This window comes from Balaenoptera musculus, chromosome 1 (genome assembly GCF_009873245.2).
Source record: "Balaenoptera musculus isolate JJ_BM4_2016_0621 chromosome 1, mBalMus1.pri.v3, whole genome shotgun sequence".
Classification (NCBI taxonomy): Eukaryota; Metazoa; Chordata; class Mammalia; order Artiodactyla; family Balaenopteridae; genus Balaenoptera; species Balaenoptera musculus.
The window spans coordinates 1,084,619-1,098,385 of record NC_045785.1 but is presented as its reverse complement, the minus strand read 5'-3'; the positions used below and the strand labels follow the sequence as shown (position 1 = coordinate 1,098,385).

At 64.0% G+C, this 13,767-nt stretch overlaps 1 protein-coding gene across 1 annotated transcript in view; it reads right to left on the bottom strand.

Annotated features, from left to right (window-relative positions):
• Positions 1–1,497: 1,497 nt before the first annotated feature.
• The window catches only part of SKI (SKI proto-oncogene), a 62,173-nt gene continuing 49,903 nt past the window's right edge, over positions 1,498–13,767 (bottom strand). The window contains exons 4-9 of the mRNA XM_036869891.1: positions 6,938–7,057; positions 6,726–6,841; positions 5,988–6,250; positions 5,578–5,879; positions 4,769–4,999; positions 1,498–4,208 (exon numbers count right to left, since the gene is read on the bottom strand). Of these exons, the coding sequence (XP_036725786.1) occupies positions 4,020–4,208; positions 4,769–4,999; positions 5,578–5,879; positions 5,988–6,250; positions 6,726–6,841; positions 6,938–7,057 (1,221 nt within the window). The 3' untranslated portion in view covers positions 1,498–4,019. The remainder of the gene's footprint in view (positions 4,209–4,768; positions 5,000–5,577; positions 5,880–5,987; positions 6,251–6,725; positions 6,842–6,937; positions 7,058–13,767) is intronic.

The following is a 13,767-nucleotide window of genomic DNA, read 5'->3' as shown; positions in this document are numbered from 1 at the left end:
GGTCCAGCCCTGCCGGGGGAAGGGGGCCCTCAGATTCTGACTGATGGCCCTACAGCTCAGTGGAAGGCCACTCCTGAGAGGGACAGTAGTCAGGCCCAGGTGACACCTGCACCAGGGGGGAACAGAGGGTATCGGGGCCTTGGCTGTGCCCCATTCAGGTGGGTCTGTCGCCCACACCACTGGGCCCAGGGCCCCAGGCACTGCTCTCGGGTCCAATGCACGGGCGGGAAGGGGGTGGGGCTGCAGCTTAGGGCCCAGCCTGCCTCCCTTCCCCTGACCTGTCCCCGACCCTAGGTGGCACCCCATGACCCTGGACCTTGGGGCAGCTTTCTCCTGGGCCCTGCTGTCCCCCGCCCCAGCCTGGCCTGGGTGGAGTGGGCTTCTGCTTCCACACTACAGGCCATCGTGCACCCCTCCCCGGGGGCTCCAGGGGAGCACTTCTGGGCCCAGGTCTGGGGGGCTTCCCAAGGCTGGGGAGAGGAGTAGAAACCCGGGAGCCCTCCCAGGCTGGGGTGTGTTTTCTCCAGGTGACCTGTGAGGCCCCACGGCCTGGGCTGGGAGGCCGGACCTAGACGGCAAAAGGAAGCCTAGTGAGGTGGCACCCTGGGGCCCAGAACCAGGGGCGGGGCTGGGGCGGGGCGGGGCTGGGGCGAGGGGGTCCTGGGGAAGCCCCCAGGTAGTCGGGCAGGCGGGGGGTGGCCCTCTGCTCATCCTTCAGGGCAGCACATTGGGGTCTGCGGTTCTGATGCCACCTGGCCCCCTCCCCGTTAAAGACGTGGGGCAACTCTGCAGGGAGCTGGCCATCTACCCCCGGGGGACAGGTCTCCAGGCCCCATGGGGGACAGGCCAGGAAGGGCCCCCAGCCGACGTCCACAGTACAAGGAGGAGCCGCAGCTTGGCGTGACCTTGAGGGAGAGGGATGGAGGGCGCCCCAGCTGGGACCTGCCCGCGTGTGCCCCGTGTCCACTTGGGGTCAGTGGAGACTGAAAGGCCCCAGGGTCTGACCGACCAGAAGACAGGCGCCCCTTCCCGGGCTCAGGCCTAGATGGTGGCTGGAGGAGGGGCAAGGAGTGCTGGAGAGGAGGGGCTCTGGGGTGGCCAGGCGAGCGAGTACCTTACGATGTCATCTGTTTGGGGAGGGGCGCCAAAGGACTAACGGGTACACAGAGAAATAGAGAAATATGCCAAGCTCTTTTTTTCTTTTTAAATCAGGCATTTATAAACAAGAAAGCATACATTAATTACATAAAAATAGTTTTCGAATAGTGAGTAAGTCATCATATTGTCATTAGCAGCAGCAAAGGAGAGAAGGGGACGGCGATGCAGACGCTCCAGGCGGGTACGAGGGTGGAGCTGTGGTTTTTTTCCTTAATTGAAAAAAAAAGTGTCGTTTGTGACTCCTGACTTAAAGCAAGAACAAGACGGCCTCCCCCAGCCTGGTGGGCGCGGCAGGCGGTGTCGCCCAGAAAACCGGCTCGAGCCGGTGGGCATGTTCTGCCTCAGTTAGAAATAACCCAGAAAACAAGACAGCTACCAGGTAAGAAGAGAGTCCCGGCAAAGGACCCACCACGTACACGTATGATACACGAGTATCAGAGGAAAAAATATTTACATGGTCGCTTTGTACATCGGCGAGTTCTGTACGAAAAGCAGGATATTATGTGAGTTAGCTGCTCCATAGATATGAATGTTATTGCTGTTGTTTTTTCCCTTCGTTAAAAGTCTTCTTTCAGCATAGAAATAATGAGTGATTAAACTGAATACACGATCATTTCGATAATGGGTATTACACAGGGGGAGAGTCAACAGCCTACGGGAGAGTGCCTCTTCAGAAAAGAAACGCAACTGCAGCTGCACGGCAGGAGCCCGGGGACCCTGCCCCCGAGGACGGGGACGAGGACAAGGGTGGACAGCCCCATGGCCGGCCTCGCCCAGGGGCCGCCACCGGCGCTGGCAGGCCAAGGGACCTCGGGGCGGGCCTGAGTCCACCGCCCCACCTCCAGCTCTTCCCGACAGCTGGGGACCAAGCCGGACAGTGGCGGCGTAGACCCGATGGCCGAGACGTGCGGGTGACCGGAGGGGACAGAGCGCGGGCGAGGAGGCGCAGCGGCCCCCACTCGCAACTTGGAAAAACGTATCTCCCTCTGGAGCCTAAAAACTCAGAAAGTAAACGGAGCAAAGCAGGTGGCCTCGGGCGGGTCCCGGGGGCCCTGCGATCTCACTACGGATTTTCAGACTTGGCAACAGAGCACAGCCGCACAGAAGCACACTGACACGCTTAACGCTTTGCTCCAACTAAATCATTTACTTTCCCTTGAAGAAATGACCGCAAAAACACAACTCTGGAAAAACAAAGCTAAACACAGCATTCTGAGTGTTGCGTGACACAACCGACCCTCTACACGACACGGTAATAATGCCCATCGGTGGATATACGTATGGCAGAGGTTTTAAATTCCATGCATACAGATTTAATAACTGCAAAGAAAAACAGAAGCAAAAAAATTTAAAAAAGAACAAAAAAACAAAAAACAACAACAACAACCAAACAAACGCTGCATATACACGATGTCCCTTTTGCATTGCACTTTAGAAGGGGGGCCGGCAGCACCCGGCCCCCACCCAGTAAACCAAGGGCAAAACCCCCCCGACGATGCCGTCACCCGGTCTCCGCTCCACTCGGCGGTCGCGGCACCACCCCCGGCCACGCTCGCAGCTGCCGGGGTGCTGGAACGGAGTCGGGCAGAGGGTTCTGGTAAGATCTCTCCATGTAAATAAATACCATGATTTTAGGACGGGCAGCCACCTCGTCTACTGGGAAATCATTTTTCAAGCTTGGGCATAAGAAACCTTATACAATTCGCATACAGTTGAGAGTAAACGAGATTATTTGGAATAAATGCAAGTAACTCATTGTGATAGTGGCAGATTCAATAGCTACTGAAGACATATTTTGGGGGTAAAAAGACAAGTCAGGGTTTGCTGTACAAGATGCTGGAAGGCACAGAACTACCCCCCGAAGTTCAGTTTTTGCATTTTCGTTTTCGTGTGATTCCCTTGTTCAACCAAGCACCAGAGGGGTTTCTAAACACTTGAGCACTTAGGATGTGAATGCTCTATAAATCGGTTTGCAGTATTTGAAAGTAAAAACCTCAGTTAACTGGGGAATAAAAAGAGAAGGGAAGATTTTTGACAAAGTGCAGTTCTAAATATACGTTTAAATGAACAAACAAACAAAAAGAAAAAGTGAAATAATGCTGTGTTTTGTTCCAATGCTGCAGCCTCAGTCCCCAAACAGAAGGAGCAACGCTTGCCGAATTGAGAGGGTTGCCTGGTCGAGGGCGCGTGTGCCCAGCCAGCGCGGACCCGTCTCCCGTAGCCTCCAAGCACACCTGCGGACACACCTGTGGAAGGCGGGCGGGTAAGGCGGCAGTGTTCCAGCTCATCGTGCCTGCGCGGTGCTCTCCGTGCCCTTCCCGGTGGCAGCACAGGAGACGGGGGTCCTTATGGCTGAAAAAATAGACTCTGGAGAAAAACCCTTTGTGTTGTCACGCGGCCGCGGGCGCGGACGAGCTGCGATGGCTTCGAGGGGCAGGGCGGCTGCCACCCTGGCTCCCTTGCGGGTCGGGCTTTTAAAAGTTAGTCATTAAAAAACATGTTGATTTCTTTGAATATCAAGTCTCCTCATGGGTTTTAAATAGCTTATCACAAAAGTGTAAATGTTAGAACGATCCGGCAAGCGGAGGGCCAGCTGCAGCTACCGAGCTGGCCTCGGCTCCGGCTGCAGTTGGGGACCGGCTTGCTCGCTTGACCTTGGCCAGTAGAAAATTTTGCAGTGGATTCCAAAAGTATGTGGTTCCAAACACTTGCTTGGTTCTAGGCACAGTAAGACGTTGTGCTATATGGACCGGGGCTGGGGGGGCGGGGGTGGGGGTGGGGAGCAGCCCCGCCGGCACGGAGCCCCCAGCCCCGCTGCCCGCCCTGCGGCGTCCGCCCCGCACAGCAGGCAGTGGGTCCGGCTAGGGCTCCAGCTCGGCCGTGCTCTCGCCGCCCGTGGCCTCAGAGCGGGGCCGCGGCCACAGCTGCTCCTGCAGCCCCTTCACCACCTTCTCCAGGTGCTCCCGGGCCTCCCGCTCCCGCAGGAGGTCAGCCCGCAGCTGCTCGCGATCGGCCTCCGCGTGCTGCAGCTTCACCTGCAGGTCCTCGATCTGGAAGGGGACGCCCCGCGTCAGCCGGGCCCGCTCCCCACCTGGCCGCCGCCCTGGCCCCGGCCTGACCCTCCGGCCCATCACAGGCTCGCCACACCCGCCGCCCACTGGACCCGGGCTGGTGAGGCCGGCAGGGCCTGGGGGAGCTTCCCGGGCGGCAACAACCCTGCCCGCGGAGACCCTGAGTGGGGGAACTACCCGAGCCCCGAGCGCGGCGGCCTCGCGCCTCTCAGCCTCCTGGGCCCGGCCCGGGCCCCCGAGGCGGCAGTGAGGCCGGAGCAGGGGCTACGTGGACCCCGTCTCCCGACCCCAGGCCAGGCAGGGCGGCCAACTGGGACAGGCTGAGACTTTTAACGGTGCGTGAGGGTGTGGGTGCAGCCCTCCCCCCAGGACAGGAGGTGAGGAGAGCCTGGGGCCAGGACACCCCCGTGGAAGGAGAACCCCAAAGCCCAGCAGGGCCGGGCCGGCCTGCAGGCTCCCCACGCCCAGGGCGGCCCCGCGAGGAGGGGAGGGACCCTGAGACGCCGACGGTGCACCCGCCCTCCCGGCGGCCCACGTACCTGGGCCGAGTACTTGGCCCGCAGGCGGCCGGCCTCGCAGCCCTTGTCGCACACGCGCGCCTGCCGCGCCTGCTCCAGCTCCCGCTTCAGGCGGAGCCGCGCCTCGTTGGCCTCCTTCATCTTCTTCTCATTCTCGGCCCGGAGCCGCTCGATCTCCTTCCGGAGGCTGCGCTTGGCCTCCGTGGCCTCCCGCAGCTTCTCCTTCTTGGCCACGCGCAGGAACTCCAGCTCCTGGGGCGAGGGCGCCGGCTCAGGGGCGCCCTCACGCCAGGCCTCCCCGGCCCCGGCCCTCCTGTGCCCACTGCGCACAGCCCGAGGGGAGCCCCTGGGGCCGGGGGAGGGGGCTCACCCAGGCATCGCGCCATCTGGGGGCCCCGGGGACCCTATGCGGCCGGATGGAGAGGCGGCGGCCCTTTTCGGGGTCTCACCCCCGGCCCCCAACACGCTCACGGATATGCACGTGGGGAGCCACACCTCCAACCAGAACCAGGAAACCGGTGCGGGTTTCCGAGAGAGTGGTTGAAATGGGGCTCTCGGGGCTGGCAGGGCTGTGCTGCGCTGGGGCCACGTGTCAGACGCTGGCCGAGGTGTGAATGCAGCTGAGCCCTGGGGTGACAGACCCGCCCTCGGCAAGGTGGCGCACAAGGCGACCAGGGGGCCGACGGCACAACCGCAGGGTCTCTAGCCCCCCCCGGGAAAGGAAGCAGTCCCGGGTGGAGTCGCCCGGAACCGGTGCGCGAGGGGCCGGCGGGGCAGCGCCCGCTCCTTCCCCGCACACTCGTGCCCCCGCCGGCCCCCGCCCGCCCCACCTGGTGGAGGCTGCGCTTGGCCTGCAGCGCGGCGCTCAGCTTCTCCTCCTGCTTCACACGCATCTTCACCACCTCGTGCAGGAACTTCTCTTTGGCTTCCTTGGTGTCCAGGCCGCCCTCCAGGGCCTGCCGCAGGTGCTCCAGCTCCACCTCCAGCCCGCTGCTCGGGGCGTCGGCGGGGGCCGCAGCATCGGGGGCGCCGGGGGCCGCAGGCAGGGCAAGCAGGCCTGGGGAGCTCAGGTCCTTGGCGGAGCCGGATGAGGTAAAGGACGGGGAGGAGAGCGAGGACAGGGAGGAGGTGACTGCAGGGGCAGACAGACGGAGGCGCGGGTTAGCAGGGCGTCCGCCCCCAGGAAGGGCCGGGCGGGCGCCCCCCCCGCACCGAGGGCAGGTTTGCGGGCCGCACTCACACTCCTCTCTTCCCTCCACCTCCACCTCGGCCTCCGAGTCCTTGTCCTCCTCTGGGGCAGGCCCGGGTGCCGGCGTCTCCGGGGCTCCAGGGGTGTCCACCGTCAGCTTCCGCTTCCGAGGCTGGACGCAGCTGGTGACGGGCTCGGGGGCCCGGGAGACGACCGTGGCGCAGGGCGGGCTGCTCACCACCTTGTGCTGGGCTGGCGGTGCTAGGGCCACGTTGGGGGCCACGCCCGTCTCAAAACTCTTGTAGGAGTAAAAGCTGCAGGGGTGCGGCGGGCGTCGGGCCCTCGGCATCTGCCCCCCCGCACCCCCTTGCCCCGCCCCTGTACCCCTGCGCCCCTGCACGCCTCCGCACCCCCGCTACACACCACCCCCCATCGCGGCCCCGGCTCCCATGGACCGCGTGAGGACGCGGACACTACAGCCCGGGGCCCTGGGGGAGCTGCAACACGGCGACCGGCCACACCCAACGCAGAGCGCACGGCCAACTCCAGACGCCACTGAAAATCCTAGCTTCCCCCCCGCCCACCCCCCATGCCATCAAAGAACCAGCACTTCTGCAACTGCCTCGACTGGAGGGCTGGGGATCTGACACACAGCCTCCAGACCACATGCCCGTCGAGCTCAGTGATGATTAAAGCGGGAACCTGCTTCCCCGGCTGGTTCGGGGCCCCGCAGCAGGGTCAGGCTGAGCTGGGACGCGGACATGCCCATCACAGCTGGCGGGTACTCACCTGTCTCGAATCAGGGCTGGGAGGTGTGGGGAGAGCTCTTTGTCACTCGCAGAAACCGCAGGGGACCAGGGTCGGAAGGCAGAGAGGCGCTGGCGAGGGTGGATGCAGCCCAGGCTCTGTCGGGAGAAAGGCGCCGTCAGAGGCCGGGCCCCGGGCCGCCCCGCACGCCCGCCCCGCACGCCCGCCCCGCCCCGCACCGCACCGCACAGCACCTTGCTGGAGGAGCCGGCCAGAGTCCGCAGCCAGCCACACTGCTTGTCCTTCTCAGAGGACGTGGGGTGCTGGGAGGGGGCGTCGTCTGCTTTTCTTACGGAGGCCGGGGGCTCGGAGACCTGTGAGCAACACAGAAGTTCCCGTTGGCAGGTTGTGAGGGGTCCCCCGGGGCCCGGCCTCAGACGCAGCGGAGCACGAGGCGTGTCCAGGGACGCGTACACCCTGCCCGACTCGTCACCCAGGGCAGGCCCGGCCCCACAGCAGTGCTGCACCCACGCCCACCGGGCACTGGTGCAAGACAGCAGGAGGGACCCCTGCTCCTACCCTCGGGCCACGGCCGGTCTGGAAGAGGCAGCCCGGCGGGCAGGCTCGCTGGCCGAGGGTAGGGCCCTGTCGGCGCCACCTGGAACTTTCCAGGGGTGCCACGCAGCACCCCCAGAGTTCTGGATTTCACCACATGGAACTAACTTCGGAAACTCCCTGTGGGCCTGGGGCAGCTGCACGGTGGGGCTGGCAGGGCAGCCCTGGGCCGTGCCCCCTCCCCGCCTGAAGGAACATTCCCAAAATGAACTGAGTGTGTTCAGCTTGACAAGGAAGCCCCCTCGACTTTCCCAAGTCTTGCTGTCAGGGAAGGAAGCTTGGGACAGCGACCCCGGGCCCAGCAGCCGCGCGTTGTGTCTGCTGGACGCTGTGGTCCAAGTGGCCTCCTGGGCTGGTGTCAAACTGCCCCCCAATCTGCCGGCACCGGAGTCCTGAGGACACAGGGTCCCTCCCCAAGAAAACAGAACAGTCTTTGGAGAAAGGACGGTGCCTCCCACCCCCGGCCGGAGCCTGGGCGTGTCCAGCAGGCCACTGAGGGCGAGGGGCTGGGGGACAGTGCCCATGACCCCCGGGCCTGACCTCAGGAGGGGTGGGTGGGATGGGGGGGAGGGGCTCCTTCCGCCCCAGGGGGCACTTGGAGAAAATACTGAACCCCAGAACTGGCCCGAGGGTCAGCAGGGCCATCACCACAGAACTCAAGAGACAAGGGGCAGGCTGGGCCAGGCCCCCCAGGGAGAAGGAGCCAGCGCGCGCGGGTGTGTGCGCAGGGGGCCGCCCCCGACCCCGCAGCCAGGCTCCCTAACTCTGCTCCAGGCACCGTGTAGCCCCCGGGCCCCAGACCTGTGGGACTGGACGGCGAGGCTCTGGCCTCGGTCCCCGCACGGGGCAGCTGTCCCAACAGCCTGCCCACCCAGCCCCAAGAGACGGCGCGGGGGTCCCACAGACAGCGGGGACCGTCTGCTCAGACCTGAAAACACTCACTCCGGAAAGAGAGGCCCACTTGGTGCTGCTTTTCAGGGGAAAGGAGTCGCGGTGATGCCTAGACCGGGCGACACCCACAAGGGTGGGGTTTCCTGTCTGAGCCCAGTTCTCAAGGGAGACAAGCCACAGCGGCCCCGCCGGCTCCTCCGATTCCGAGAAACCTCAGGGAGCCTCGTGGCGGGTGTCAGTGCTCCGCGCGGCAGGGGCGGCTTCCCACTTGGGAGAAGGGCCGGAGCCTCCTGCCCCCGCCTCACCCCGAGCCCTGGTCCACCCAGGACGCAGGGAGGCAACTCGGGAAGCCGAGCAGCCCGTGAGACTCCCGACCCCGGCGCGCCTGCCGTGAAGCTCAGCCAACCGGTTACGAAAGTGAGGAAGCAGCGGAAGAGAAGCTTGTGGACCGAGGCTGGGCGGGCGCGGGGCTGCCAGGGCCCCGAGGGAGTGTGGCCTCCTCAAAGCCCTGGGAAGGACGGGCCGGCGACAGCAGGCGGTCGGGGACAGAGCTGTGCGCGGCGATGGCCGCACGTCCCCCCTGTGCGAGGAGGTGAGCCTGTGGCCCCTGGCTCCTGACCCCGCTGGGCGCCTCGAAGCCCAGGACGCTCCCCAGCAGCGGGGCTGGGAGCCCGTGGCCACGTCCCCACACTCAAGGACCCGGGTGGGAGCACGTGCCCCGTGCACACGCCCCAGGGCAGGGGGGTGTGCTGCCTGACGGAGAGGCCTGTGGGGACAGCGCCAAGACGTGGGTCCCAGGAGACACCCCGCCGCCACAGGGTGCCGTCACCACGGAGGACAGGACACGCGTCTGCCCGTAGGGCGCTCCCCGCTGTGGGGTCTGTGCGTCACCCAGGGACCTGTGTACGTCTGCAAGGATTTGGGGGTACAATTTGGGAGTGCTGTCACTCCCGTGACTTTCATGTCCGGCCAGGCCACGAGTGTCAGCCAAGTCAAAGGCACCAAACCGTGGGGTCCGCGGGATATGGGTGGAGTGGGGTCTGGACGGCTGCTGGGACTGTGGCCACCGCCAGAGACCAGCGCAACGGCAGCAGGCAGACCGGGGGGGGCTTCCAGCGTCCCCCACCTCGTGCTCCCAAGGGCCATACTCAGTGCCTGAGCCCCAAAGGCCCTGCAGGCCAGCCCAGCCAAGCAAACCTGGGGGCTCCTCCCTGCAGGCAGCAGGCCCTGGACCCGCCGCGGAGCAGAGCAGCCTGCACCCTGTGCTGAGGCCCAGAGGTGGGGAAGGGGCGGAAGGAGGGCTTTGGGCCATCGAAGACGAAGCTCACCCTGGGTTTCCGAGTCCCCACCCCCAGCGCTGCACTGAGAGCCCCAGGGTCCGGCAGCACGAGGGCCTGGACGCTGGGCCCTGGCCTGCACATCTGGGGACCTCAGGAGCCCCCGGATGCTGGCAGTCCCCACGCCATGGGCCTGCCCTGCCGCGCTACGCTCCGTTTCTTATGCCCTACACCTTGGACATCTTAAAACAAAGCGACAACGTACACGAGGCAGGAAAGAAAGGAGAAAGAACATTCCAGATGCAGCTTGTGGCACCGGGCTGAGGCCTGAGCGCACAGCGTGACGTCTGCACACACAGAGCGCTGGGGCATCCCATCCTCCGTGTTCCCAGCTCTGGGGCGACCCTGGCAGTACAGAAAGGCGGATCCCACTAACCGCAATGCAGGGCCGGGGGCCAGCAGGGCACAGAGCCGCCCAGAGCTAACCTGCACGGGACAGAGCAAGGGAAGCCCAGCAGCAAGGGCAGGACCAGCCCCAAAGGGCCTGGGGCTCGGAGAGGAAGGCTCAGACTCACGGCCTCGAACACAGACACGCGGGCAGGGCTGAGGGAGATGCCGCCTGAACACAGCGCAGCGGGGCTGCCCGGGCTGGGCCCAGCGTGGAGCACGTGGGAGGAGTGAGCGCCACCCAGGCGCTGCCCGGCGGGAGCAACCGGCCACCCAGAGCACCTCCCTGCTCAGGTCCACGACTGCATCCGCGAGCCCCCGTGGGACGTGCGGGTGACAGGGCTCCACCCGCCCATACGGGCGCCGCGCTGCCCTGAGACCCGCCACCTGCGCGGAGGCAGGCTCTGTCCAGGGCTCCCCGGGTCACCAGGATGTGGGGCCTCCCTGCACCGCCCAGGGGGCACACGCACCTGCTCAGGGCCGCGCACACGCGAAGCTCAGCTGTGCGGGCTGCGCGCTGGCAGCCGCAGGAGAGCAGTAAGCACCCGCCTCCCTGCGCCGGGTTGGTCTGTGTTCTCGCAGCGCAGAGGCGTCCCCTCTGGCCTTGGGGCCTGAGGCCGGGACGCCCGCTGCCCTGGGCGCTCTGCAGGGCTGAGGGCGGCTGGTACCCACACGCCCTCTGGTCCAACAGCGCTGGACGACGCGGCTGGGGAGCAGGTGGGAGCGCCCACCCAGTGAGGCCTGCGCCGCTGGCCAAGGAGCACGGCCTGGACGGAAGACCTGCCCCACGGAGGAACGACACTTGGCTCCCCCAACTCTTTGCTGGGGGCGGGAGTTCTGCCACCTCGGGGACCAGGCCCAGATGAGGGTCCGGCCAGGCACTGTGCTCGGCCAGGAAGCGACACGCACTGTCCAGCCGCCAGATCCTGGTCGTCAACTTGTTAAGAAGAACAACATCAGCCTCGGTGTCACCCCCTGCCCCCCAGGCCCGGGTTGACCCAGCCCAGCCAGCAGCATGGCGCGCCTCCTGCCATCAGATACAGGAAGAGCGCCAGCCTCTCCCTGGAGGCAGCGAGCAGCCTCCACAGATCAACCCGGGGGGCCAGGTCCCCACCTCTCGGGTGTGAGCACACACCTTCCAGGTGAGCAGGAAGCCCCCCGGGAAGCTCACACAGAGCTAGGGGTGTCCTCCAGATGCATGTGCCCTGCTGTGCAACGTACCTGCCTGCACCCCCTCCTCCACGCCCTCCTGCACCCCCTATGTCATCCCCTCCCCATCACCCTCTCCCGCACCCCTCCATCATCCCCTCCTCCACCTCTTCACCAGGCGGCGGCTAGCGTGCAGAGCTGCCGTGCGAGCTGGGAGAGCAGCCAGTCTCAGGCTGACCTGCAGGCAGCGGCTCCCCTTTGCCAGCTCACAGTCCGACAGATTCTGCACCAAAGGCCCAGGCAGGCCGTGCTAGGGGCTGGGAGAGCGTCTCACCCACCGTCCAAGGCAGCTCTAACTTCAGGGAAGGGCTCCGGGAAGCGCCGGGAGGACCGGGTGGGCGTGGGGAGAGTGACCGCTGCTGGGTCCCGTGCAGAAGGCAGAGGCCGAGGGGCAAGACCACTGGCCGCCAACCTGCAACACCAACTGCTCCAGGAAGCTGTGACGACGGCCAGTGCGGGCGAAGCAGCAGGATCACCCAAACGCCCAGGCCCCCGCCCAAGGGCCACCGGTCAGGACGGAGGCGTCCGGGGCTGCTGGACCGGCACTGCCACCGTCACGAGCTCATTTTCCACATGGCGGGAAAGCGGTTCCTTGAAAGGACACAACCCAAACCTCCCCTCTGCTTCTCACGTCCTCACCCGGCTCTCTCGGGGTGTGGGCGGCCAGGGGCGGCCCCTCCCGGCTCCCGAAGGCCAAGACTGTTTCTGTACAGCTTCCCTCCGATAAACTGCTTCCTTAAACCATCTCAGAGAAAACCCGAAGGTGAAGCGTCTGGAGGAACCATGAGGGCTCCAACGGTGTGAGCCCCACCCCCAAGGAACTGCTTAGACGATACCAAAGCACAAGGAACCAAAGGTGAAATAGGAAAGGGGGAATTCAGCAAAATCAGAACATTTGTGCTTCAAAGAACACCATCAAGAAAGTGAGAAGACAACACACAGAACGGAAAAAACCCTTTGCAAATCACCTCTGATAAGAGACCTGGATCCAGAACACACGAGAACTGCAACTCGAGAGAAAAACAACCCAACTCAAGGGCGAAGGCCTTGGATAGGCGTTTCTCCAAAGAAGGCACACACACACAGCCAACAAGCACATGAAGATACTCAGGGTCACTGACCATCAGGGAAACGCACCTCACACCCATTAGGACGGACGGCTATAGTCCCAACCAGAAAGCAAGTGTCGGTGAGGATGCAGGGAAATCGGGAGCCTGTGCGCCGCTGGCAGGGATGTGACCCGGGGCAGCTGCCGGGAAAGCTGCTGTAGAACCACCCCGCGACCCCCAGTAAATACCCGAGAGGACTAGAAAGAGGGACTCAGACCTGGTACCAGAATCTAGACCAAGTGCACAGGAATATCTGTTACCTCGTACACCTGCACGTGAATCTACAACCATCTCAAAGAGAAAGTAGAATTTAAAAGAACACCATGAGGTGCCCCTTCACACTCACTAGGACGGCTGTAATTGTTGAAAGGATGGACGCTACAAAGCGTCGGTGAGGATGTGGAGAAACCGGAACCCTGTGCGCTGCTGGCGGGGAGGAACAGAGCTACAGGCGCCACGGGACAGTCTACAGAACTGCCACACAGTCCAGCAACTCCACTCCTGGGCTTTACTCACGATTACTGAAAACACACCCACAAAAAAATCAGACACGAGTATTCACAGCAGCATTATTCATAATAGCCAAAGAGCGGAAACGTCCCAAGTGTCCATCAGTGGGTGAATGAAAACCCAAAACGTGGTCCCGTCCATCCACACACCGGAGCATTGCTCGGCCTTGATGAGGAGCGAGGCACAGACACGCGACATGGTGGAGCCGTGAGAACACGGCGCCCAGTGAGAGGAGCAGACACGAGAGGCCACACGGTCCCATTCCCGTGAAACGTCCAGAACAGGAAATTCCGCAGACAGGAAGTGCATCGGTGGGTGCTGGATGATGGGGGGCCCACGGGGTACAGGTTTCTTTCAGGGTGATGGAAATGTTCTAAAAGTAGACAATGGGGATGGGTGGCATATACTAAAAGTCACTGGATCATACTCTTAGAAAGGGTGCATTTTATGGAATTACATCTCAATAAAGCTATTACTAAAAATATCTATTAGAAAAATAAGATGAACTGTTGGTTGAAAAGCCAAACCACTGAGGATCGAGGGTTCCTGACTGAGCAGCCCGGGGAGCCGCTCAAGGCCCATGGCACCGAGACAGCGTCAGAGGTCAGGCAAGGTCCCGGCGGGGCTGGCATCCACTGGGCAACTGGCCGGGCAGCCAGGGCACGTCCAGAGTGACAATGTGGCCCTGGCCAGGGTTCCATGGCGGGTGGGTGTGGGGCTGCACACAAACGCAGAGGCTCGGCACGGAGGGCGGCCCCGAGGTCCTGAGGCCCACCCCGGCCCCCGCCTCCCAAACCCTGTGGCCCGGCGTCCTGGCAGTGGGCGCCCCAGAAGCCCCGCCCCGGCTGGCTCTCTCAAGCCTGGTGCCACTTCACAGGTAGGGTCAGAGGGCGCTGCTCAGGCCGCCGCCTCACAGAGCAGGGGGCAGGAGAACCTTCAGCGCGTTGGCCGGCATCCACCGGCTCCCCCCACCAGCACCCGCCCTCTGGCCCTCCCCGCTCTGTGCCCCGACCCTCAGCAGCTGAA